Here is a 27,185-nt window from a genome sequence, read left to right as displayed (position 1 = left end):
TGAGAGAATTGAATAATATTTTGAAAAAGGTGTGATATGTAAAAGAAGACACTTAATATCCAGTAATCATAATTTATTTTGTTAATGATGAAAACATAACATTTATTACTACTTTGGGCCAGGTTTGGGCTTTAACACACAAGCTAGAACATCATGAAAAAACATTTTGCCTGAGATAGATGACTAAGAGAGATCTGTGCTTGTGGAGGGGTCATAACACCTTCCAAAGCTCCTGAGAGTTCAGAAAGAGCTGATCCCTTAAGCCAGTGCTAAGGAGAGTGCAATGTGCCACCTGCCATACCTCCATATAGTTCTACTAGTGAATAGCCAAGAGGGTAAAGTGGGATGTGTGAAACAGTGACCCTGCCTACTTGGCTAGTTATCCTAAAGACATTAGAAAAGGTCAAATCCTGCATCTTGAGAATGCAAGGAACTGCTGTTGTGCCTAAAAATCCCTCTCTCGTCCTTTTGCATTTGCTGAAGGAGCAGGCATAATTGGACTGCTGTCTGTACATCTGGAAGTATGATATAGTAGTGTAAAGTACAATATTGTGTAACTATTTTATTGTCTTGTAAAATGTACTTTGACTTGATTTCAGTTTTTCAGTTCTTTTTTTTTTTTTTTCCAGCTTCCCATGCACCTTACAAATGGGATTATTGGCCACATGATGATGTTCGAGCTGAATGTAGGTTTGTGGGTCTAACTAATCTTGGAGCAACCTGTTACTTGGCATCCACTATTCAGCAGCTGTATATGATCCCAGAGGCCAGGCAAGCCATCTTTACTGCTAAGGTATGATTTCTGGTTTTATTTTCAGAAAGTTGGAAATTATTAAACAGTGTTCCTTTTATACAGATGCTTAGGCAATTATATAAACTATGTTTTGAGGATCAAATTGTACTTGGTTGATGGCTCAAGTTGAAGAGGAGAATAAGATTTTTTCCCTAAGCTTTTCTAGTACAAAATATGATACACTTTTAAAGTACAGTTGTAGTAAGTCCCCATGATTAAATCCATGCTGGTGGCATGAGATATTTGTATAGATCAGTGGTGATCAACCTTTTCAGCTCATGGGCCAGTTGACTGATGCCGGATCAGTCCATGTGGGCCTGATCTAGTGTGCAGTGTTGGCCCAACTGGGGCTTGATCTATTCATGAGGGGTCAGCCCTGGCTGGGCTGTTGTGACAGCATTAATGGCAACAAGGGTGCCTGCTCTGCAGGGAGCATCCACTTCCTGGTGTGCATGCTTCATAGAGCTGAAGAGTGTGGGAGGGCTCAGCACTGCATGACCACTGGCTAAATACTTGTAGGTACTGAGAGAAGGACGGCAGGAAAAAAGGTGCCTATGCGATCCCTGGCACAGGGTCTCCCAAGTGTTGAAGTCCCAACACTGTGGCCACCTTCCAGTCTGGCCACCCGTTCCACCCCTACTTAGGGATCTCTGTGCCCAGAGAAGGGGTTGCTAGGGCCAGGCATTGGGGCGGGATCCGTGTGTGCAGCAAGGAAGCCTGCTTACTCTGACAGCCCAGCCAGGTAGGAACAGCTCAGCTAGGGGCTGATCCTGTGCAGCTCTATTCCACCCAGGCCATTTTCATGCAGCCTGCCTTCATCGAGCCCAATCCCTCTGTGCAGTGCTGGCCCATCTGGGGCTGATCCAGCTGCTTGGGCCTTAGACATTTGGCAGTAGGGGAGTGGTGGGCTACGTTACATGGCTTTGTAGACTGGATCTGGCCTGTGGGGTGGGGGTTGAGCACCCTGTTATAAATTAAAGTGAATCAAGATGATGTGTACACAGATCTGCCTATTATTCCCATATCCCCTAATCAGTGTGTATTTATGTATCTGCCTCTAAATTGTGAGCCTATCAGAGCAGGGAACACTGCTTAAGTATTTGGAAAGTGTCTGATATTTAGTGGGGACTACCCGAAATAAATATTCAAAAATATTATTAATATTTATTACTATAATTATTGTTAATAGTTTATTGATCGTTCTGAGACTCTGGTAGTACATCATCTTTACCCTAGAGGTCAGTCTGACATACTGCATCTCAGTTCCTTTCTGATCGCTTTCATTGGAGGAACTCCTTTTAGCTATTTGTCAGTTGTTGTTTCCCTGACCACAGTTCAGCTAGGATTGGTGTGCAGAAAGCTGAAGCAGCTGCCTGGCATTGGGCCACTCACCAGAACACTTGCAATTAAGTCTACTTACAAATGTCAAAAAAATCCACAAAATGGTGCTTTATTTTAACCTCAGCATGCCCCCATTTCAAGCGCAGCACATGCCCAGAGGAGGCATTGCGTTAGTTTGATCTGGCTCGCCCAACATTTGCACAGCTTGGGCACTTCAGCACTGCTTTTTTGGTGCTTTTATTTAATAGTTGATTAAATCAGCTTTAGATAAAAGCACCAAAAAGCCCTGTTGAAGCATGCAATCTATACAGATGTTGCGGAGCCAGGTTGAACTAATGTGCATCCTCTTCCATTCAAACGCCATTTGAGGAGGGGGGGTTTCACATCTGTCAGCACCCTAGGAGCAGAGCACCATTCTATACTTTCCCATTTGAGGCCAACTACCTTTGGGTCAATACCAGAAAATGGTTCTAAACTTAATACTAGTCTCTCTTTTATTTCAATGGGAATTGGATTTGTACATCGGTAACAAAGGATGATGACTGGTCAGTATAAAGTTTTAGAAAACATTTCCCATTCCATAAGATGTCTTTTATCAGAAAATGATCTAGGTTTTTGTGAAATGATGTGCTAATGTGCCAAAAATTAGCTTATAGTGATTTAGGAAAAACAAAAGAATAAGAACATACACACCTTGTTTATGAGTATATGGATGCCTATGTCTTAGTTCAAACTCAAATGAAATATTAAAACATCTTTCTAAAAAGAAAAATATAACCTTAAGTGCTGACCTTGCAAAGAATTGTATATAAAGAACATTATGGAAAATTATAATCTTATTTTATTTATTTTTCAGTATTCAGAGGATATGAAGCACAAGACCACTCTCTTAGAACTCCAGAAAATGTTTACATATTTAATGGTAGGTTTTAAGAAGCACTTTGGCCAAAAATAGATGTATATGATTATTTCTTTGTATTTAAGTATAGCTAACATTTTAATAGGTATGAGATTGAAGTTGTCTTTTATCACCTTAAAGCCATGATTAAGCAAAGCATGTAAGCATATGGTTTAAAGCAGTGGTACTTAACCTTTTTCCCTGGTGAGCCAGATGGGTGGTGCCCTGTCCATCCATGGCCCAGATCCCACTGGTAATCCTGATCCAGCACTGGAGCTGGTGCAGTGGGCACCATCTGCTCATGCAGAGGGGAGCAGGGGGCAGCCCAGCTGCAACTTGACCCCAGAGAGAAAGTAGGCATTACATGGCCCCACAGGAGAAGGGAGTGTGGCTTGGCCCAGAGGGGGTAGGGAAATTGCCTGGCCCCAGCCAGGTCCTGTGGGAGGAGGGGACATGGCCCAGCCCCATGGGTGGTACAGGGAAGGAACATGGCTTGGCCCTGTGCAGGGAGAAGGGGCTCTGCGTGGCTTGGTCCCACAGGGCAGAAGAGGGTGTGGTGTGGCTGGTCACCAGCCTAGGCTTCCAGGTGGTGGGGCCATTGCCCAGCTCTGTGGGAGAAAGGGTGCATGACTTGGCTTCACAGGTGTGGCCTGCCCCCAGACCTGTCTGGTTGGGGGGGCAGGGTGTGGCCCAGCCCCAATCCAGATGTGGGAGAGAGGCATGGTCCAGCTGTGACTGGCAGCATGGGGCTTGGGGTTTGGGAATTTGGCGGAGCAGTGGAGAAGAGAGGAGCCATACTAATGGCTACCATTCCCCTGCTGCCAAATTTCCTGCCCATGAGCAGCCCAGTGGGCCAGATGCAAGCACTCTGCATTTGGCATGCAGGCCAGAAGTTGAGCACCCCTGGCTTAAAGTAAGAACATAACTGGAATAATTTTGGTACCAAGTCTGTTTATATGAAGAGGTAGTAAAGATGCAAACCACACAAGGGCATCATGGCTCCTGGCACTATATAGTCAGAAGAGAGCAGGCCCTGCATCTTCACAGTGTAAAGAACTGTAATTATACCTGAAAGTTATAAGAAGTGTCTGTTTGTTCCTTCTCTCCCCTTCTTGCATTTGCTCAAGGACCAGGGATAATCTGGGTGCCATTAATAATAGTTGCTATGATATCTGAAAAAAAAAAAGTTGTACAAAATCTCATGTTTCTCAGAACCAGCTAATGTCTAAATTGTTACCCTCTCCCATCTCCCTTACTTCAGACTCACACAGGTAACCACCTCAATACAAAATAGGGAACTCCATTCTTATAAATTATTCTGGAAGACAAATTCTTTACTTGGATGTAAGGTTCATTAGACATTTCTGCTAGTGAACTATATGTAATGTGAAATTGTCCACAGAGAAGTATGGGTGAGAATTTAACACTGAAAATCTGCAATAGTAGCTGAGACTCCATAACTTCTGGCACATATGTATATCTAATATTGTGTTTGTTATCAGAGCAGATACCCAAAATGTGACTTATCTGTTTATTAGTAGTGCCATAATTTTACTTTTAAAAGGTATTTATTTTTAACATTAATGCTACACTTATGCATTTATGCTTTTAAAACTTTTAATTAATGTTTAGAAACATTTAATGTACCATTCCACCTAGTAGAGAGATTGCTATTTTCCATATATATTTCATTTTAGATTTGTGTATATTTGTATTGTTATATAACTTTAACTTTGGGTTCTTTGGGTTTTTTGCCCTTTTTCCCCAAAAGGAAAGTGAATGTAAAGCTTATAATCCAAGACCTTTTTGTAAAACCTATACAATGGATAAGCAACCACTTAACACTGGAGAACAGAAAGACATGACAGAATTTTTCACTGATCTGATAACAAAAATAGAAGAAATGTCTCCAGAATTGGTGAGTTGTTAAAATGGGATGTGAAAGGGGGTTCTTAAACTTACAGATTTGCTCAGGTTATGTTGACAGAATTCATTTATTCATATTGATTCACAGAAAAATACAGTAAAAAGTTTGTTTGGTGGAGTCATCACAAACAACGTTGTTTCTTTGGTAAGTTACTTTTCTTCATATACATTTCTTGCTGAGGTTAGATTTGAACATCCTGCATTCATGCACAGACTTTCTATGACTGCTTTTCTCTTCCTCTGTTTTCATTCAGGACTGTGAACATGTGAGTCAGACTGCTGAAGAGTTCTATACAGTGAGATGCCAGGTGGCAGATATGAAGAATATTTATGTAAGTAATGCTGTGCTCGCAGTTGTAATATAGAACATCAAGTTCTATAATCAGTGCCATAAAGCAAAAGACGCTTATTTTTCTGTATTACATGTGCCCCTGCCTTCCACATCTGGGCTCTGTTTCTGGCACATGTAGGCTCTTGTTTACCAGGCCATCAGCAAATGGATATGGGAATTGATATACCATCCTAAAGGGATCTGGAATCTTTTTATTACAAATAGTTACTTTTTGTTCCCTATGTGAGCTAAATTTTGTGTCCATATTATTCACAAAGTATTTTAAAATCTTTAATTTCAAAATGATACATGTATTAATTACTAGTTTAATTTTATTTCTCGCATCAAGATCTTTTTAAGTTGAACATTGTTTCCCTCACTGTTGCACTCTGAATGTTCTCAGTACAGCTCCACTCTTGGAATGGGCCCATGCACCGCACCAGAACTTTCTGGAGAGCTGCATCTGTTAGGCCACAGACAGACATTAAAGACATTATTGGGATCTGATCCCCAATCCCAACAATCATGCCTTCCGCCATACCACATGTACGTGGCCTGTCCAATACAGGGGGAGCCCAGTATCATGATCCTGCACTTCCCTGCATGGCACATTGAAAGCAAGGTGCCTGACAATCAGCTGATTGTCAGCTGGCTCCTGATCCACACTGGGGCTCAAATTAGCAAACATGTAGTTCCTGGAACCAGCTGAGGATCAGCAGATCATCCACAGGATTGGGACTGTATCGGGGCTAGAATCTCAGGGCGGTCCCTGTCAGCTGACAGTAAACTGAACCTCAGGTGTGGTCCCAATCCTGCCAAGGATCAGCAGATTGTTGGCTGGATGGAGCCCTGATAGGATTCTGATCCTGCCAAGGATCAGCTGATTGTCAGCTGGGACTGCAGCAGAGATAGTTGGAGACCCCAGTGCGGTCTTGCCTGACCAGGCGTTCAGTATAAGGCGTGTTGAAAACCAGCCATAACAATTACACGTTTCTTGTGCGATTATTATTGTGCCTGGTTTTTGTGGGTGGCACCTTTAATTCCTTGAATGTGTAGTCGGGTTACTACTCTAAGGTGCAAATAACAGGTGCAATTGTGTCCTAAGTGTAGTGTCTGCCAGAGGCCTAAGATACCACTAGTGCCCTCAAGACACTGCTGATTTGATTACTAGTAGCTGCTACAGTAGCAAATATAAATTCACATTAATTTCTCCATTTCCAGCTTGCTGACCTCCCTTTTCTCAGGATAATATCCAGTCTTCATATCAGTAGCAAATCCATCTCTTGTCATTAGAAAGTTTAAATTCTATGTTCCCCTGCATTTCGGGTGGCCATTTGCAGGTTGTCCCTGGCCAGATAGAAGTAGTATCCTGCCTCATATGAGTATTATGGGGTAAACATGAAAAATTGTGAGATGCTTATATTATAGTAATGTGCAGCACGCAAGTACCTGATTTAAATATCTAATATGTCATAAGCTGTGGATGGTTTTATTGCTGTTGTCTTTTTCTGTTCTTTTATAAATTAGGAGTCACTTGATGAAGTAACTATTAAAGATACCTTGGAGGGTGACAACATGTATACATGCTCTCATTGTGGAAAGAAAGTGCGAGCAGAAAAAAGGTATAATTTTAAAGAACCAAGCATTCCTAGCATTTCTTCTTGCTTATAATTTTCATTAATTTCTGTTAAGAGTTTTGATTAGAAGATGAAAGTAATCCAAAAAATATAAATTATTTATTTATTTATATACATTATTATGTTTTAGTATTTGAATTAAAGCTGTACTAGAGATCCTGAACAGGTTCAAAATCCCATTGAGTTAAGGGCTACACAGGTATATGAAGATGTGGTTACTATCCCAAAGATTTGTACAGTTTGAAAAGACTGAGTCTTACAAAGATGGAACATAAGATCATTTAGGAAAAGATCATATGTTCTAAGATGCCTGCACTTTCTAAATAGTAACCTCACCTTTTTGGTTTTTTCATCATCTTCAAGCCCTTCCTTTTTCAGGAACAAATCTAAGCAGCTTTTGAAGTCCATTAACATACATGTTTTTGAAGAAGTAACTTCCTTGGAAGTTTGATTCATATTTTATTACCTTATATTGTAAATAAACTGCCTTGAAAATTAACCAACAGTTAATAGAACCTCTTCATGTATTAACATTTTATCCATTATCTTTTTCTTATCTTTTCTTTTTTATTAACATTAACTTTTGTTGGTCTTTTTCTTATTTTATTTTTAAAGATTTCATTGTCAGAGATTGGAATTCTTATGCTTGTTTCTTGCACTTATAAGTGGTACAGAAGAAATATTCCCTGTTCGAAATCTTATAAATTGTATAAGAGCCTGAGAGAGAAGGGTTTTTTTAAATGTATGCAGTACTATGATCTCTGAGGGTAATTTAGCACCGTAATGAGTATCATAATTCCCAACACTAAAAGAGGTTACTGAGTTTCATGACATGAAAATGAAATAGCCTTAAAATTTAAACAAAAAATCTTTTCCTAATTCAAAACAACTGGCAGGATTTTGTTTAAACCTAACATTTGGACTGGGACCAAATAAGTAACTTTCACTCAGTAAACAGAATTCATCAAAAGTTATGAGGATGTAAAAATAAGGTTAAATATTATTTTTTAGAAGTTTTTATGTAATTGTTACTATGGGATTGCCGCTCTGTGATTACTGTACTACTGACTGTCTTAACTCAGTCTTTTATGCAGTATTGTCATGTAAACCCTGTTACATGTCACCTATCTAACAAAATTAATTTTGAAAAATCAAAACAAATCGACCTTGGCTGGTACTGTCTGAGGTATTGTGGTTACTGATTATTATTTTTAACTATAGGGTTTTTTAAAAAAAAATATTTGTAAATGACCTGGAAATGAACAAAGTTATGAGACACTTTGTGCAAATGTTATATAAGCAATTCAGTTTTAATTTTTTTATTTCTTTTCTTTTTAGAGCATGTTTTAAGAAATTGCCTCGCATCTTAAGTTTCAATACCATGAGATACACCTTTAACATGGTCACCATGATGAAGGAGAAAGTCAACACACACTTTTCTTTCCCTTTACGTTTGGACATGACACCTTACACTGAAGATTTTCTCATGGGAAAAAATGATAGAAAAGAAGGTATTTGGATTTTGTTTGCCCCTAAGCAGTACTGAAAATTCAGACTTTTGAAAACCTTTGTGTCTCAGTGTAAAAGCTTATCAGTTAAATGGTATTGACAGGTGATTGTCAAGGCAGATAATGTAACCTATCTATTTTAAGCCATAAAAATCCTAGAAAATAATGTTTCTTAGTAATATACAAAAGTCCTAATAGCGAATTCAAAACACAGCTTTTATAGGACTGCACCATTAACTTCATCTTTTTCTTCATGTGTACACTGCAAGGTATATCCATCCTATTCAGTGATATTTTTAAGAAGTTAAAAGTCAATATATTCTGTCTTTTGCTTTGTTTACAAATAGATTTATAATCAGCTGGGTTAATACCAGGTAATTGGAAATCTTTTTTATTTACAACTTTAGCACAATAATCCAATTCAGTGTAGAGTAGAGAATACTCTAGGTATAGTTATTATTGGTTTCTCTTCTGCTTTCACAGTAAAGTGGGAGCTGAGTTAACTTTGTCCTCCATACAGGAGCATAAATAAGCCACAGTGGCATTAGTATATGTGCCTGTCTTCTGGTTAGCAGCAGGCTAACATGCACACTCTAACTTCCCTACCAAAGCAGGGACCCATCTTTTCAGCTATTCGGTGTGGACTTTCTGGCTGCCATTGCCTGCCAGAAATACCTGGGTTTGTTTGCATTTTCAGGAGGACATTTCAGTACTGTGAATCATTTAAATTAATGCCAGTTTTCTGAATGCTGAAGGAACTATTTGCTGAATATTTTGTTTATTTAAGGTTTTAAGGAGGACAGCGAATATTTGAAAGAAACTGAGAGTTATGAGTATGACTTGATAGGAGTGACAGTTCATACAGGAACAGCAGATGGTGGACACTACTACAGTTTTATCAGAGACATAGTCAATCCCCATGCTTACAAAAACAACAAGTGGTGAGTTATGAGAGTTTAAAGTTCTCATTTTCAGTTTATTTTTCATTTTGTGAACGTTTAGTAAGACGTTTCAACTCTGCTCCTTGGAAGGGCTTGTTCAGTTCTTACGGATGTTCCTTCCTTTTTTTACCAGTTTATCCTTATTCAGCAGACAAATTTATATTCTGTCCTGGATTTGGTGGGCCCTTAGAAATTATGAGCATTTAAAACTAGCTACCTAGAATCTGTTTTACTTTCTCTCTCAGATTATAGAAATTTTCAGATTAGTGAAATTCATTGCCTAAATTTCTTGCATTATGTTAAATATCTAAAAAATCATTGGCTTTGCTATACCTAAGTACAGTAGGGTGTGAAATAACTCCATCCCAGCCCCCTCTCTTTTTGGTTGTCTGTTCTCCCCTTCTTCCTCTCTCTGCCCATGTGTCTATCAACCCAGTTGCTAAGCAACCACCTGGTTGCCAATGGGATTCCCTAGGGAGGGGGAAATTCCTTCTCCCTGTGGCCAGGCTATTGTAAAACTTCCTGCCTTTGACCTGAGAGGGCTGTCCTAAGAGAGCTGTCCCTCCTCAAGGTGAGGGATAATGTTACTCAAATTCACTGGTCAACATTAGTGCTCAGAAAATACCTGATGTTGGTTGGGTCCAGGTGGTGAGGTCAGAAAGGTCATAAATAAGGTCCCTCCATCTTGGGAGAGTGATCTTCTGGTCTCTGAATCAGGCTGAAGCTGTGTACATCTAGAATCCTCTGGATGCTGCTGTGAGTAACTTATTTGAATTGTAGCCAGTAACTTAGACGTGTTCTAGATGTGTACTGAAAGGGCCAATGAGCCCGTTATACTGTTTAGCTCAAGACTGTTTTCTTTCAAAATTCCTTTTGGTTTGTATTCCTTCCCTATGCCCTCCCTCCCCAATCAATAAAACTATCATAGCAAGCCTGGCAGTAAATGTTTGAGAGGGATTGGGCAAGCTTTTTTCCTCCGTTTGCTTGGCTGACTAAGGGAGGCTACTTTTTATGCTTCAGGCTAAAGGAAAACACCCCAAGATCTCACAATGGGTTAAACACTCTCAAGGTCTACAAGGCCTGTGTACCCCAGGGGTTATAGAGCCTGGACAAAGACCAGACCCTGGGTGGTGGTAGCGGTTACCTCAACTTGTTGGTGTGCTCCAGGAACAGGGTCAGCCAGACGTAGGCGCTCCAAGGGAGGCACTCAAGGCTTGGTTTTTGGTTGGGCACAGTGAGGTGGGTGGCTCAGCACAGGAGTGCCCCCTACTAGCCTACCACACTTGCGTTATGATAAATATCTAAACATCATTGGCTTTGCTATACCTGAGTACAGTAGACCATATGCTGTGGGTATTCGGTGAAAATACTTATTTTGTTCAGCATATGGTATTACAGACATTGGTCATAAAAAACCTTAACTATCAGCACATAACTTTATACAGTGTATCTGTAATTATTGTGAGATGTGCAAGACATGCATGTTGCAGACACAAATCACATGTCTTCTTACAGCTTCTGCTTGCCTTTTGAAGCAAATGAATATTTCACTCTAAATACATTCTTAGCCATTCGGTGTAAAATAACTTTGGTAAGTCACTCGGACCCCTAGCAGAGGCCACCCATTAATGTAATTAATTGTACAATTAAGCAAAATAAGCCCCAAGGTCATTACACAAAATGTGCGTAATACATTTGTGGTTGGTTCCTGTTGCTCCTTAAATTGAACGTGTGGCCCACACTGATAAGTGGAGTTCTGGTGTGCTTCCAAGGCTGGGAGTGCTGATCAGCTGAGTGGCACACAGAGCTCATGGGCACACCAGGAATCCATCTTGCTACCTACTGGTAAGGGGAATCATGATTTGATGAATATTTTATTTGATTATTTAAGGTTTTAAAAAAGGTGATGAATTTGAAAGAAAATGACTCATGATTATGACTCCTATGAATAAGGGGGGCACATCATGACCCTGAATTCCCCCACATTGGCAGTAGGGCACAATTTGGGATCTGATATCTGATCCTACAGTAGTGCCTCCTGCTATATACCTGTGACTTTAGAGTTTGTGGATTGGATCCCATTGCATCTTCAATTGAATGTCTATTAGCAGCCTTAGGCTTCTGGGTGTGAGATATATGGTTGCTGCTTTTTTAACGGGGCAGGCCAGCATCTTAGATACTAACTGGTTCAGAGAAGCATGAGCTTTCAAAGGTAACAAACTACTTGGTTGAAAGAAAAGAGGCATAATGCATGATAGGTTATTGGCCAAAATCTCTTTTTGTAATGTAAAAGAGGCAATAGACTGATTCAAAAGTTTTTAATCTTTTATAGGTATCTTTTCAATGATGCTGAAGTAAAACCATTTGATTCTGCTCAACTTGCTTCTGAATGTTTTGGTGGAGAAATGACTGTAAGTTGTAGTTTTTATTTCTGTTCCTTTACTGCAGCGTTCACTTCTAGATGGAGGATAAAGTCTTAGTTTTTGCAAATTGTGGGTGGGGGTCATTTTTATTTGGTGATACTGATAATTTCTCTCTCTCTCAAGTGTATAAGATCGGTGCTCTCTAATAAATCAAAATCAATTAGTGAAATAACTATAAATTACATGGATTCATTGGTCCATGGTCCAACAAAACTGTTACTTAGAGATTTGAGTTCTCCACACCTTTCATATTCTGATTTACATTGCATATATTTTTTCATTTGAAAATAGTGATGATTTTTTTTTAGAGTATCTTGAGGTGACTGATTGAAGAGCAGTAAATGCCATTGTTGTTAGTAGTGCCTCAAGAACTCTAGCTGCTAGAGAGTCTACTGTATTTACCCCAATACAGGATGATGATTTCCCCCAATTGGCATGGGAGAAAAAAGTCCTTTGTCTGATAATCACATAAAATGAAATCTCACTAAGTACACTGTCTGTCATTAAACTGCTGCAAAAGCAGCATGTGCTCAACAATGGAAACCACTTATGAAATTGATTAAATGCAGCCAACACCAAACATGACTATAATACCAGGTCCACATTAGATAATATGTGTATGGGAACCTACCACAAGAATAGGTAATTGTAGCCCATCTGAATAAGACTATGGTAGTGCTCATTAAGTGCAGTGCTCCTCACCATCAATTCTTTTACCAGTCATGGTGAGCCATGATATTGCATACAGTTTACCTAGAATCCCTCTGTTGGCCCTTACCTCAGCCTGGCATATGATTAATGTGGCCCTACCCTCCATGAGGTGAAGGCAGACCAACTTGCTTTGCTCCTCATCTGCATATATGTTTTTGGAGTATCCCAGGACCCGTGACAAGAAACTTGGTTCCAGTCATGGGTGGGGGCTAATTAGCATATAGATACTTTGTGGGGGTATCTGGAGTACACACACATAATGAACAGTGCTGAATTGATGGGGCACCATGACTTGAAAGGCTGTTGACTCTGATTGGGCCCAGCCCAATGAACTGTGTGATAAATCATGAGTCTTTGGACCCATATCATGCATAGTTTGTTTTACATATAAGTAGGTGCCAAAGTGCTGCTCAAAAGTGTGTTATGGAGTACATGTGTTAAAATTTGCAGCAGTTTCAAAAAACGGTAACATGCATTAATGCTGGATAAACTATGTACATGGGTACTATATGCAAATTTTTACACCTATGCTTAATTTCAAGGTTATTGTTTTCAGGTTTGCTCCTCACTTCCACGGGCTCTGGCAGAGCAGGGTCTGACAATAAGGAGAGGGGGAGGGGGCTGCCAGGGGAAAAAGTTGGAGAAGAGGGAAACAGAACAAAATGGCTACCTGACCCCCCAGATATATTTTGCAGTAGCAGTGGGAAGGGGACAAATTCAAGGCAAAACTCCAATAATTAGATTCTATACCTGGAAAATTATAATAAGTTTATAATTTTTCCATATATAGAATCTAATTATTGGGAGGTTGTCTTATAATCAGGGTCGTCTTCTATTTGAGTGAATACAGTAGTTCTTCAGCCTGTGGTCTAGGAGTCATTAACACAGAACACAACTATTCATATAACATGTTTAATGTTTTGTATTCCTGTCTACAAGTTGCATTATCTTTTGTTCAGAGAAGGAAGTGTCATTGACTAAAATACATTTTTTAACAGCAAATTCTTTTACAAGACTGTACCAGCTGTTGGCTTTGACCTTTCAGTCTGTCACATGTATTACCTTTTGCCATCAATATGAATGCTTTTATATACCTTCAGTTTAAGCAGTATTAAATCAATTGCAAATACTCACAGTGTATAAAAATATAGGGACATGTGTTTCCCTGACTTGGTGTGTTTAATAACTTATTGAAATGTTTCTGTGAACAAGTTAAATCATCACACTTGGGAAAAGTGCTCTTTTAACAGAAATAGAAAAAATAACTGTGCTGAATATTTGCAAGCTCCTTAAGGAAGAGAAGATAGCTTAGACAAATATGGAAGTAGTTTCAAAATAGTGATGTACAACTTTGGAGAACCAAAGGAAGCTACTGTTAGAAAATAATTATTTAATGATGATCCGATTAGTGCAAGGTCAGCTCCTTTTTACAAGCTGCAGGCTAGAACAATCTGGCTCTGGTCCAGTGTGGGCTGGGTAGCTTCCATGGTGTGTTGACAGCAAGGGGCTTTACCTGCACCCACGCTGGTGACCAGACAGCTTGGAGCTGTGCCTACATCACAGTCGTTGCTTCCAGGTCCCTGCTTTCAGCTGCAACACAGATGCAGCTTCCAGCTGGCGGGGAGCTGCACTAGGACAGTGTTTCTGCCAACTGTGTCCATGCATGGCTGCTGCTGCTGTTTCTTCCTGTTCCTCTTTCTTCCACCCTTCCCCCCATCCTCCCAAACCCCAACGACTGTGGCATGGGCTCAACTGGAAGGTGCTGGACCCTAGCGCAGCTCCCCACTAGCTGGAAGCTGTGTCCACACCGCAGCTAGTAGGGTTGGGGGAAGAAGCTATGGCAGAATAGACATCATTTCTAGTTGCCTGGCTCTGACACAGACCCACATGGGAGAGAAGTTGTGCTTGTGCCGCAGCCAGGAAGCAAGGGGCTGAGAGAAGCAGTTGTATGAGCAGAGCTTTTAGCTGCCTCACCCTAGCATGGGTGTAAGCAAAGCACCCCCCCCCCCAACCCCCACCACTGACTTGCTACTGAAAACACCTGTCATGTTGGACCAGAGCTGGGAGGGTGAAGAGATGTGTCAGTGTGGGTGCGGCTGGAAGCTGCTCATCCCCAGCACAGCTCCTTGCTGCCCAGCCCTGGTATAGGCAAAGACCTCCAGCTGCATGGGCCAGATTCAGTGGCTCCCCACAGGCTGCATGTTGCTGGCCCCGTGAATTAAGGAATATATTTGTTATGGATCCTGCATAGGTAAAGTAAAGCAGTCTTGCGTTCTGCACACTTCTATGGAATCATCCAGGATCAAGCGACCATAACAAGTTTGTAATTAATGTTTTCAGTAACCCACTTCCTCTTTTTAACAGACCAAGACATATGATTCTGTTACAGACAAATTTATGGATTTCTCCTTTGAAAAGGTACTATTTTCTTTTAGCATCTGCTAAGTTAAATACTTATTTTTACATTTATTACCGAAGTGACCTCTCTCTAGAGCAAAAATTATACAGATTTTTTTTTCTTAAAGACACATAGTGCGTACATGCTGTTTTATAAACGGATGGAACCAGAGGAGGAAAATGGCAAAGACTACAAATTTGATGTTTCATCAGAGTTGCTGGAGGTACAAGTTGATTTGTTTTAATCCAATGTAAACATAGAAGAAGGAATCCTATGTAGATCAGTAATAAAATTAAATTTGAATTCTTATGTATTAAGAGAACTGACTGAAAGCTTGCCATCTTTGTTAAGAGAACATTTTATAACAGCATTAATATTCACATTGTTAAAACTAACAGTGTGAATGTTTCGTTTACAACCCATTTCTTTCTAAGAGTTTGTAACTCAGCATTAAAAATGAACTCAAACACTACATCATAACCTCCAAGAAAGAGAGGTTTTATTTTTTAAGTTTACCTTAATTTAAATAAAGTAGTAGCTCCATCAGTGCTAGCAAGAAGGAAGTAGAAATGGATATTAAAAAAATTACAAGAAACTGGAAATGGTTGGTATAAAGGAGGGGTCCATTGCAACCATAGGAAATAACTTTCTGGGGTTTGCTGCTTGGGTTTCTTGTGACAGCGTAGCTGCATGTCTTTGTGAAAAAGTCTGAGGCCAAAAATTGAACACACCGGAAGTGGAGCTAGGGACTTTTTAGCAAAGGGTGGATCACGTCTTCAATAAAGCCAGGCAGAGAGTCTGAGTTAGAGAAGATGGCATGTGTCACCCAAGTGACCAAGGCAAAAAGTAGAGGGATGAGAGGTTGAAAAGCCTGGACATCAGCAGACTAGTCTTTAGATGCTCAATTAGATTGTGTGCTTGGTCCTGTTTGATTTAAAAATAATTCATGGTAAACTTCATCATGGTTAAATTTTAAAATTACTCCTATAGATAAAAGTACTACAGAATATCCGAAAGTAGAACAGAGAGATCTGATACCAAATCTTGTTCTGGATAGTAACCACGGGCTGAATTTTACTCCTAAGATTTTACCAAAAGTTTGTGGAAGTTCCATTTTATATAAGTGGGCATTGGATGAGGCCTTTCCTATTTAGTTATGCCCATTGCCATTAATTCTAGTTGTTGGTTCAATGGGCTAACAGTGGTTTAAATAACTTCAGTTAACTGTAGTGGGAGACATTGGGTGCTTAGAATTTTTTAAAATTAAGTCACTGATTCAGAGATCATAAGCATGGAGTTAGAAGTCTAATGTTAGGTACCAGTTTTTAAAAATCTAGAGCAGTTAGCAAAAACTTCATTCTAACAGATGCAAGAAAACTAGAGGCAAAAAAAAGTGTGTGTTAAAAGGTGGAAGAAAAGAAGGGACTACTGGGGACTGTTTTTGGCAACCTTAAGTGCAGCGGACAAAAACTATGACCTGCTATAATAACAATGAAACACCATTGAACTAATATTTTAAACTTAAGTTGACAGAAAATTCTGTTTTTGTAACCAAGACAAGTGTTATAATTTTGTTCTTACAATCACACTTAAACTGTAATCAAGTAAACTGCTTTCTTGTATCTGATGTTAGCATTTTTTCTTCAGTGGATATGGCATGATAACATGCAGTTTCTTCAAGACAAGAACATCTTTGAACATACATATTTTGGGTAAGTTGTGCTTTAAATGAATATTATTCCGACTTGGTTTTACTTAAAGTATATATTTTAAAATCTGTATTAATTAAATTAAATTAAATTTCTGACTGTAGGTTTATGTGGCAGTTGTGTAGTAGCATTCCCAGCACGTTACCAGATCCAAAAGCAGTTTCCCTCATGACAGCAAAGGTAAAGTACTCCAACACCATACTTTCAGCATAAAATTAAAATATTTAAATGCTAATTTAGGACACTGTATGATTAAGCACATAACACTTTTTTTTTCAGTTAAGTACTTCCTTTGTCCTGGAAACATTTATCCATTCAAAAGAAAAGGTATGTTCATTTGCTTGTAATTTCACACTGAATAGTTGTTTGAATGCAGTGCGATTTACGTGTTCTTGTGCCTTCATATTATTATGATTCTGAGTTCTAAGATATACAGTAAATATGAAGACTGTTTACAGATTCAGATTTGATAGTGACCTCCAAATGAAGTTATAACTTCTAGTTTTGTGGAGTTGTATTTTAACTTGCATATGGTTTACAATACCTTCTAAGAAAAGGATAAAACAGTCCTTGTGAATTATATTTTTTAGAATTTAATTAATAGTGAATTAGTTTAAGCCTGCATAAAGACCTTTATTTCTGTTGGAAGAAATTTCTTTCAGTAATAAAACAGCCTGGAAGCTAAACTGAGCTAAACTGTACAGATGTTCCTCCAGCCCCATGGCAGGAGACCTTCGCAGGCAAGCTCTCCAGCCAGGAGGCACTAGATAGCTGCTCCTTGGGCTACCCCTGCCCTTATGAGTGCACACTAATTGACAGTGTCCTCTCCCCTGCTTGGTAAGGGGGCAGGCTGTCAATTGCTGAACTCGAGGGTGCTGGAGTTGACCAGTCTACAGGGAGGTGGGTAGACAATTGGCTTAGAGGCAGCTCCAAGAATTGATGGGATAGCTTCATCCTGGAGGGCTGTCTCCAGTGGTGTCCCCCAAGGACCAGTGCTTGGACCTGTTCTCTTTAATATATTCATAAACGACTTGGATGAGGGGGTGGAAAGCTCAGCTATTAAGTTTGCAGATGATACCAAGTTGTGGGGAAACACAGGCACACTAGAGGATAGGGTCAAGGTCCAGGAGGACCTTGACAGTTTGGACTCATGGGCGGAATGGAATCAGATGAGGTTTAACAGGAGTAAGTGCAGGGTCCTTCAGGGGAAGAAGAACCCTCATCACAACTACACGATGGGTGGTGGTCCACTGCCTGGCACAGCATCTGAATGAGACCTGGGGGTTACAATTGACCAGAAGCTGAATATAAGCCAGCAGTGTGATAAGGTCACCAGGAAAGCAAATAGACCTCTGGCGTGCATCAGCTGTTATGTATCCAGTAGATCCAAGGAGGTGCTCCTCCCTCTCTATGGGGCACTGATGAGGCCTCTGCTGGAGTACTGTGTCCAGTTCTGGGCACTGCACTTCAAGAAGGACATGGATAAGCTAAAGAGGGTACAAAGAAGGGCCACCTGCATGGTCAAGGGCATGGAGGATAGACCCTACAAGGAGAGACTGCACCTCAAGGGAGGACAAGGACCAATGGACATAAGCTTATAGAGGGTAAATTCAGGCTAAATATAAGGAAGAACGTCTTCTCTTTAAGGGTCACCAGAATCTGGAACACACTCCCAGCAGAGGTAGCAGTCATCAACTTTGGAGGTGTTCAAGAGGAGGCTGGACAGGCCTTGTTGAACTTGTCTGAGCCCAATAACTTCCTGCCTATGGCAGGGGACTGGACTTGATGATCTTACAGGTCCCTTTCGGTTCTACGATTCTATGATTCTAAGTGGCAATTGACAGTTCCTGAAAAGCAGCAGCTGCCACAGACAGCCCCAGAAGAATTCCATGCCATCCTACCAGTTAACTGATTGGCAGGAGGGCTTATTCTCCCATGGTGGGAACCCTCCTTGTTCTCCCCTGGAGGGCAATAGTCCCACTCTTGACCCAGAGGAATGCATGGGGTGGTGAACACTCAGTTACTGCAGCAAAGCCCTGGGAGCCTTGCTGCAGGGGCACAGTATTTTGCCTTGCCCTGTGCTACTCCAGGCTGACCTAGAGCAATGTGGGACAAGGCAGGGAATTTTGCTGCCATAGTGGCAGCAGCCTGCTTTGCCCTGCTGTGCTCTAGATTATCTAGACAGCAAGGGGAAGTCAGTGGGGCTGTGCCAGACCGTCTCACTTTCAAATTGCTACCCGGCATTGCCCAGATAAGCAGCTCAGGGGGGCATGAGGAACTGGAGGGGTTGGGAGACTTTTTCTAACTAAGCCTCACTCCCAGCAGCTCCAGTTTTTAAATTGCCACCCCTTCCACTCAGCTGAGCAGTGTGGGAGACGCAAAGGGAAACTGGAGCAGCTGAGAGCCAGCCTTGTCCCTGCCCACTGGTTGCGCTGGCTTTTCAGTTGCTGCCCCTGCTGCTCAGCCGAGTAGTGAGAGAAGGCAGGGGGAAGCTGTGGGGGAGGGCAACCAGGCAGAGGGCAGTGCTCCTTGTGCTATTCCCAGAAAGGGCTAAGCCAAAGGAAGTGGGCAGACATTCAGTCTTTTGGAAAGAACTATCCCAGGAGCAATTTGGCCTCAGTTCCTGGATAAAATATATCCATTTTTTTTGCCTCTAGAGAAAAAAAACTGAACGTCTGTGTCCTTGTATTTTTCTACCGGGAGAACAGCGATGTTCTTCTGGGAGAACATAAAATTACATGGACAGTGTCTAAAGAGTAAATGATAGTTCAAGCTCAAACTATATATTGTTTTTCTTATTTTGGCATTTATTTCAGTTGCTTTAATAGTTATAATCATAGACAATTAGAGTTGGAAAGGACCTCAAGAGCTCATCTAGTCCAAATGCCTGCTTAAAGCAGGACCATCCCCAACTAGATCATTTCAACCAAGGCTTTGTCTAGCTGGATTTTAAAAACCTCCAAGGATGGAGCTTCCACAACCTCTCTGAGTAACCTATTCCAGTGTTTTACTACCTTTCTAGTGAGAAAGTTCTTCCTATATCTAATCTAAACTTCCCTTAGTGCAGCTTGAGACCTTGCTCCTTGTTCTGTCATCTGCTACCACCAAGAACAGTCTAGTTCTATGTTCTTTATTACCATCCTTCAGATAGTTGAAGGCTGCTATTAATTCCTCCCCAGTCTTCTCTTCTCCAAACTAAATAAGACCAGTTTCCTCAGCCTCTCTTCATAAGTCATGCTTCCCATAAACCAAGTTCTACAACATTTTGTAGATTTGAAATTGGATTTGTTTTTGAGACTTAATATTTGAAGTAGTTTAGCAGAAACTTTTTAAGAAGTTGGAGTATTTGTATTCACCTAAAATATTTTTCCTATCTCTTTTAGCCCACAATGCTACAATGGATTGAACTGTTAACAAAACAGTTTAATAACAGTCAGGCAGCTTGTGAGGTGAGTTAAGTAACTGAAGGGTTTAGCAAAGTACAAAAACAACTTTATACACAGAATTTAACATTTTTCAAGGTTAGTATCAGGAAGTGTTTCATCACATGTTGTTGCTTTTGTACATGACTTTGTAATAAAATCTGAGAATGTGGCAGAGGATGCTGAAGACTTATACCTTGTTCTCAGGAACCTGTTTGCAGACTGCTAGCTTCAGGCAAAAATTTTTCATGGCAGGAGTAATGCATGGTCCATGTTCTCTTAAGTTAACTTTCATATTGATACATTTATTTAGATAAAGGTGTTTTCTAGAGGGGTTTAAATGAGGCGAGTCCGCTCATTGGTATTACAGGAGTGGAAAAGGACTTTCATACGGAAGGCATGGGGTGGAGGAAGGCATGAAAACAAGAAAATGAAACATAAAGAGGACTTTCCTGTACAAAGTCTTGTTGCAGTTTGAGATGCTTTTTCTCTTTGTTCAGGGTAAATAGAAATGTTATACAATGTATATAAAGTAGGATAGGAAAGAGTGTGGAGATCCTGGCATGGAGTGAAGTGGGGAGCTAGAGAGGGAGAACAAAATTTAATAGGCATTTTGATAAGTGCCAACTCCTGTAGAAGCTTGCTGGTGAAACTGAGGAACTTGAATTCAGTCTGGGAGGCAAGGGAAAGTAATGGAAGGATTGGAAGAATGGAATGTCGGGGAGGAAGATGGTTTTAACCGCTGTGTTTTTGTGTAAATTAAAAAGAACAGAGGAAAAAGAAGTTGCAGTAGCTGAGGTGAGGTAGGATTAAGGCATGGACAAAGAACTTTGCCACAGGATTGGGGGGGGGTAGAATTTTGAGATTTGAAAAAGAAAAGTTGACAGGCTGGACAATTATTCTAAATATGCAAAAAAGAGAAGTCTGTTGCGTGATGCAGACCCAAGTCTGAGTTTTGGAGAGTTGTTATTGCTTATTGTTATAATGTCAGCTATGTTTAACATCATGAAATAGATGTGTGTTAATAATAATCTTTAGATACATATATAGGTGAGATAATTCACTTTATATCTAATAGCAATCTGATAATAAAAGTTCATGCGTATGGTTTAAGTATAGGATACCAAACATAAGATGAATGAAGATATTTAAAATAGTAGAAAACACTAAAATGTAATTAAACCAAGAAAGTGTTTTTTTCTAAAATGTCAAATTTGTCTAGTGACTAGAGTTCCAGAAGTTAGGGAACTTGTTGTTCTCTTAACTACGTACTGACCTTAGGTAAATCATTCAGTCTTACTGTGACTCTTTTTCTCCTCCTGTAAAAAGGAGATGATAATGCTTAACCACTTTTGAAATGCATATGGACCCCAATTCAGGAATTCCTTAAGTCAGTGGCTCTCAACCTTTTTTTTTATTTGCGGACACCTAAAACATTTTGAACGTAGGTACGGACCCTTTTGAATTGTAAGTGTGGCTATTCACATACTTTTGATTGATCATAGTCATCTTTCACAGACCACTTAGGCATAGTCGGGGTCTGCAGACTTCAGGTTGAAAACCACTGCATTAACTAGTTGCTTAAATCAGTCTCTATTCTGCAAAACACTTCATATTGTGCTTAATTTTAAGCATAAACTTAAGGCCCATCTCTTGACACCAGTGGTATTTAGTTACATTGTTGAGCACTCTTGCTAAATAGGGTAAATTTCTCTGACCAGGTGCTTGAAAGATTCTGGGATAAATGACATTAAAGATATTAAATTCAAACTTTTATCATCATCATCATCTCTTTATTCTTTCCTTCTCCAAAAAAAAAAGGATTTTCATTTTCTCTTAGATTTCTATTTGCTTGGCAATAGTAGTAATATTTGTCTAAACCTGAGTAGAATATTACATGGTGATTAAGAGGAAAAAAAACCTATTATATACTTGTTCATTTGGAGTGGATAGTAAACAGCAATGTGTGTTCTCTGCAGTGGTTTTTGGATCGTATGGCTGATGATGATTGGTGGCCAATGCAGATTCTAATCAAGTGTCCCAATCAGATTGTGAGACAGGTAAGAAAATGTTTTTGTAGAAAAATTACTAGTTGAGGCATAGGCAGAAATGTCTGTTTATTACTAAACATAATAATGACAACTGTAGATTCCAAATGTGACTGCCACGTCCATCCTTGTTTACAATGATTGGGAATTTCTCTCTCAGTAAGCAGTATTATTCAGAATAAAATGCTATATTAATGTAATGCTATAGTTGCACAATCAAAATCACAGGAAGTTGGAAACAGCATAATTTAAGGTTCCTACAACACCAGCACCAGACCAACCAGGTTGCATGTTTTTTTATTATGATATATGTTTTATGATATAAACAACAACATATCAACATACGCACTTATCCAGAGAAGCAAGAATAGAAAATTATAAAGACTGCTGTGCTTATATAAAGTCCCTGCCTTTTTGCTGTCTCTTTCCATGCTCTTATTCTTGAATATGGGTTTCTTGCATTTCTTAGGCTGAAGTTTTCAATCAACCCACAGGTGAATAATGCTGTTCAAAACTTGACTGCATGCTTTGTGTGCAATTTTTAATAAAGTAGTATTTTCTCATTACCATAATTCAGTATTCAATTTCCTTTTCTCTAAACGTCAGAAAAATGGAACAATACCTTTGTTTAGTAATCCTAGCATTCAAGTAGTTGGAATGGACTTTTCAATATTGCAATGAAACAGGCTAGGTGGCTCAGTTTTAGCCTGCGGTTCTTGTGGGGAGTGTTTTGGGGGGCTCAATGTGAGCAGGTTTTGCTGTAAAGAATTCCTGTAAATAGTGTCATAAGCAGAACACCTGTATGCCGTTTTCACACCAGAGAGATGGCAATCTAGGCCTGGCAGCAGGGCCCAGAGACTGCTCCCTGATTGGTTCCCCGTGACATTAGGTTTAATTTTATTGGGTGATTATTAGTCCCCATGTTGAATCCTATACTTTTGTAACAGTTTTGTGGGAAGGGTAGATGACTTTCTCTTGAGGAGAAAGAAGGAAGCTTGGAGAACACTGAGGAGTTGAGAAAGGATGGTCCCAGAGAGGAAAGAGAAAGCTGCAGGGAGGATGAAGAGAGACAAAAGAATAGGGCCAGGGAAGACGGTGTAGAGTCTGTGGAAGGACAGAAGGAACTGCAGTAGCACAGTAAAGACTCTTGAACAAGAGTCTGCTTGTGCTGTTTGGGACATTCAGTGACAACATGTAGGGGTTGCACGTGCACCCCCTGAGAGCGCTGGTGCACCCCTCACAGCCAGCGTTCCCCGCTTAGGTGACGTGCAGAGGGGGCAGGTGGGAGCACTGGTGTTTCCTCTGAGAGCACTGGCCAGGGAGTGGGGGCTGCTGGCACTTCTGGGTCAGTGCCCATGACCAGCAGGGGGGATCTCCCCCTAGTGGGTGTGATCGGCTGCAGGGGGACTCTCCCCCCATTTGCTGACTGGCCAGTGGGGCTCAAGTGCTTCCCGGGACTTGGGAGGCACCAGTCGCCCATGGGGACATTGGTACTCTGACCTTTCCTCTCCCCTGACTTCTTTTAAAGAAGAAAACACCTTCCTTCCTGGGAGCTGACCAGAAAGGAGTTGCCATAACTCGCTGCGGAAATCAGGGACAAAGAGGAGCCAGGGTCTTGAGCTGGAGGCCTGCCCCTCGAGAAGCCACACCAGAGCTGGCTTCAGGAGGTCCTTCAGGAAAGGGAATCCAAATAAGGCTGCTTCTTGGGAGTCCCAAGGCAGAGCTTCCTTCAAAAGTAGCATTATCTGGGACAGATGCCCACACCTCGTCAGTGTGGGAATGGGGTGGACCTGAGTGAGGTCAGTTACTGCTATTGTTGCTAGTTGAGTCAGCATTCTTCTGAGGGTAGTTGGTATGACTTTCCTTTTATACCAGTGGTCCCACTGACAGCTGACTTAACTAGAATTTCACACATTTAGTACTGAAAGTTTTTACAGCTTGAAAAATGTTCTACAAAAAATATGTTAAAACTACCTAAGCTCACTAGGTCACTAATATTCTGTCCCTACATTCTTTTTTTTCCCCTCCTACGAAGATTCTTTATATGTTCACTATTGATGAAGGACACTATAAATATTAGGTGATGTTATTATTTCTGTTCAATATTTATGATCTGGTTTATGCAAATAGTCTCAAGCTAGATACTAATAGCTTCTATTTAATGCCTGAATCCTTTGATCAGGTTAAGCAGTTAAGATTCTGTGGTAAGGTTTGCAGTATAAAAGTATAGCTCGTTAAATAAGTAATTTGTCGCACAGGGAGTAGGATTTCATTACGGTCTTAGGCACAGGCATCAGTCCTTAATTAATTCTGTATCCATTTCAAATTTCAGTTTTTGCTGGAGCCCTGCAAGAAAAAGTACAACTAGAAATATTTTATAATAAGATAAATGTTAGATATAGTTATTCAGTAACATAGAAATTACTTGGAAGAAATTTTGCTTAGATTTTCCACAAAAATTTACTTATAGTCAATGACCAGATATACAAAAAGGTATGTATATTTCAGAAAATAATGGAAGAGGAAAGCATGGAAGTTGTTTTCTGACTTGTGATATGCAGCATCAGTTGACCATTTCAGGATAAAGGAAAGTATATGTATAACAACACCATGTCTAGATTCTACTCTAAGACATGGACAGTCAACTTAATCTCAAGTGTTACTTTGAATTATCTTGTTCTGGGACAGTGTTTGGAAAGAGGATGTGATTTGCTTCAAAAACATATATAAAAAAGGAAATCACTTTTATAATGACTCATCCATTTGCAGATGTTCCAGCGTTTGTGTATTCATGTGATACAGAGACTGAGGCCTGTGCATGCACATCTCTATCTGCAACCAGGAATGGAAGACTGGTAAAATATTTGAACCCAAACACTTTTTTCTTATTAAATGTTCTATGACTTTATTGCTTATTATATTATTCTAAACTATCCTGTTAGCATGAAATAAATGTATTCCTCTTAAGAGTTTTTTATTTTGTTTAAAGGCTTCATTAGGGTTAGAAAAGGGAGCATGTTAAAATGGAATCTGTTATTCCAAATATTTGCCTCACCTGAGCCAGATTTCCAGCTTGACCTTTTGTTCTTTCTTTCATTCTTTCTTTCTTTCTTTCCCATGTCTGTAATTACTTGCAGGTGCAAAGGCAGCAACATAGATGTTTGAGTTTCTGATTGTGTCTGAAAAATTGGATCTATGGATATCTAGGGGCCTTGTCACATATTACATTTAGGACATGATTGAAGTGTTAGTCATGCAATAAATAGTAATCTGGCCACACATTAAAGCTGATTTATGCTGTGCTAATTATAGCATATGAGCCACAAAGTTATTCCACGTATAATGTGTAACAGTTATGGCTAGTTTGTATCATGCCTTAAATTGAACATGTGACATGTTGAGGCTAACTCGTGATCAATCCTAACCATTGAGATGCAGCATGGGGCAGTCCCAGGGGAAGGCACCATGTGATGTGTTTAAAGTATTATAACAATTTTCTAACTGTATTTAACTAAATGTCAAGTGGGAAAACATTTTTCTTTATTGAGATTTTAAGCCAAAGATTTTAAGATTTAAATCTTAAAATCTAAGCCAAATTTAATTTAATTTTATTTAACCCAAATTTTAATTTAATTTAAGACAAATTTAATTTAAGACAAATTGAAGGTGCAATTGTAGCATGTCAGCACATTTGGGTTAGTTAACATGGGTAACAAAAGCAGCGAGGATGTGGTAACAAGGGCTTTAGCATTTGTTAGCCACCTGAGCACAGCCTCCCCAGGGGCCCTGCACACATACTTTAGAAGGGACTACCTTTATATGGTAGAACAACATAACTACATATATGACAATCTTCCTACTGGAAAACTGAAGAGTATTTAAGACAGGAATTGAAGAGAAAAATTAAATATGGAATCCCATTATGCAGTCATTTTACAGAGCTCCTTTTCTGACTTCAGCCATGCCTTAATCAATTTATTAACACTATCAAATACAGAAGTGGCAGAGGGCTTTTATAATTTAAGTGATTGTCCAAAGTGCATACACCATAGGTCCTAGTATTAAAGCCTTGAGTGTTATGGTAAAGATGAAATGCATAAATACAGAATCTCTGAATGTCTAGTTGGAATGGTTCAAGATAAATTTGTTTAATATACTGTAAATTCTAAATTGAACTATGTTTTCAGTTCGGATGACATGGATGGTCCTGTGGAAGATATTGGTAGTCGCTCATGTGTAACTCGCTTTGTGAAGACACTCTTGTCAATAATGGAGCATGGTGTTAAACCTCACAGTAAACATCTCACAGAATACTTTGCCTTTCTTTATGAATTTGCCAAAATGGGAGAAGAGGAGGTGAGTAGAATTTTTGTAATTCTAGGAACTATGTGTGTATGTGTGTGTGCTCATGTGTGTATGCATATTTCTCCAGATAACTCAATATTTACATTTTCAGAGCCAGTTCTTGCTTTCACTGCAAGCCATATCAACAATGGTCCATTTCTACATGGGAACTAAAGGACCTGAAAATGTAAGTTTAAAACAATTTTCATATGTAAAATTAGGCTTTCATATTTTGACTTAAGTAATCATTGATGTTTTGCCTTTGATGTTTTTAAGCCAGAAAATTCAAAGCAGTTTAATAGATTGTTTTGTTTGGACATAGTTTATTTCTTAGTGTTTAAACGGATATAGTGTTTGTGAAAAATGCCGCAATGGTTGTGTTGTACTTTGAAGCACACTACTATTTTAGATTGTGCTAAATACTGAATCCTGTTTAGTATAGAATTGGCACCAAATATTACATTTCCTTGAATTTATTCTGGGGTCACTGCTGTCTAGGTTTGAGAGGGTAGGTGGTCTCCATAGCTATTTATTACTTAGCATTTTTGTTGAGACTGGCAGTAATGTTGCCATTTATGACAGTGGTTATTAGGATGTGTATTGGTACCAGCTGAAATTTGAGCATGGGACCATCAACTCAATTTAAACTCAGTTTTTCATAACTGCCTGCAACTTCTTAACAAATAAATAACCACAGAGGCCTAAATGGAGTGGCTTCTACCCATTTTTTGAATTTGTGCTGTTTTGCACACAGA

At 39.7% G+C, this 27,185-nt stretch overlaps 1 protein-coding gene across 3 annotated transcripts in view; it reads left to right on the top strand.

Annotated features, from left to right (window-relative positions):
• Positions 1-27,185, top strand: part of USP34 (ubiquitin specific peptidase 34) — a 239,073-nt gene that overhangs the window by 177,362 nt on the left and 34,526 nt on the right. For all 3 annotated transcript variants that reach the window (XM_014595059.3, XM_019500736.2, XM_006273750.4), the window contains 19 exons: positions 630-793; positions 2,991-3,056; positions 4,804-4,950; positions 5,047-5,103; positions 5,213-5,290; positions 6,817-6,911; positions 8,265-8,437; positions 9,222-9,375; positions 11,708-11,786; positions 14,874-14,927; positions 15,035-15,130; positions 16,555-16,619; positions 16,721-16,796; positions 16,896-16,943; positions 20,000-20,065; positions 22,018-22,098; positions 24,856-24,941; positions 26,274-26,442; positions 26,543-26,617. In XM_014595059.3, the coding sequence (XP_014450545.1) occupies positions 630-793; positions 2,991-3,056; positions 4,804-4,950; positions 5,047-5,103; positions 5,213-5,290; positions 6,817-6,911; positions 8,265-8,437; positions 9,222-9,375; positions 11,708-11,786; positions 14,874-14,927; positions 15,035-15,130; positions 16,555-16,619; positions 16,721-16,796; positions 16,896-16,943; positions 20,000-20,065; positions 22,018-22,098; positions 24,856-24,941; positions 26,274-26,442; positions 26,543-26,617 (1,829 nt within the window). The remainder of the gene's footprint in view (positions 1-629; positions 794-2,990; positions 3,057-4,803; positions 4,951-5,046; positions 5,104-5,212; positions 5,291-6,816; positions 6,912-8,264; positions 8,438-9,221; positions 9,376-11,707; positions 11,787-14,873; positions 14,928-15,034; positions 15,131-16,554; positions 16,620-16,720; positions 16,797-16,895; positions 16,944-19,999; positions 20,066-22,017; positions 22,099-24,855; positions 24,942-26,273; positions 26,443-26,542; positions 26,618-27,185) is intronic.

The sequence above is a fragment of the Alligator mississippiensis genome, chromosome 1 (assembly GCF_030867095.1).
Source record: "Alligator mississippiensis isolate rAllMis1 chromosome 1, rAllMis1, whole genome shotgun sequence".
NCBI lineage: Eukaryota > Metazoa > Chordata > Crocodylia > Alligatoridae > Alligator > Alligator mississippiensis.
This window is presented reverse-complemented; position numbering and strand designations above follow the sequence as displayed.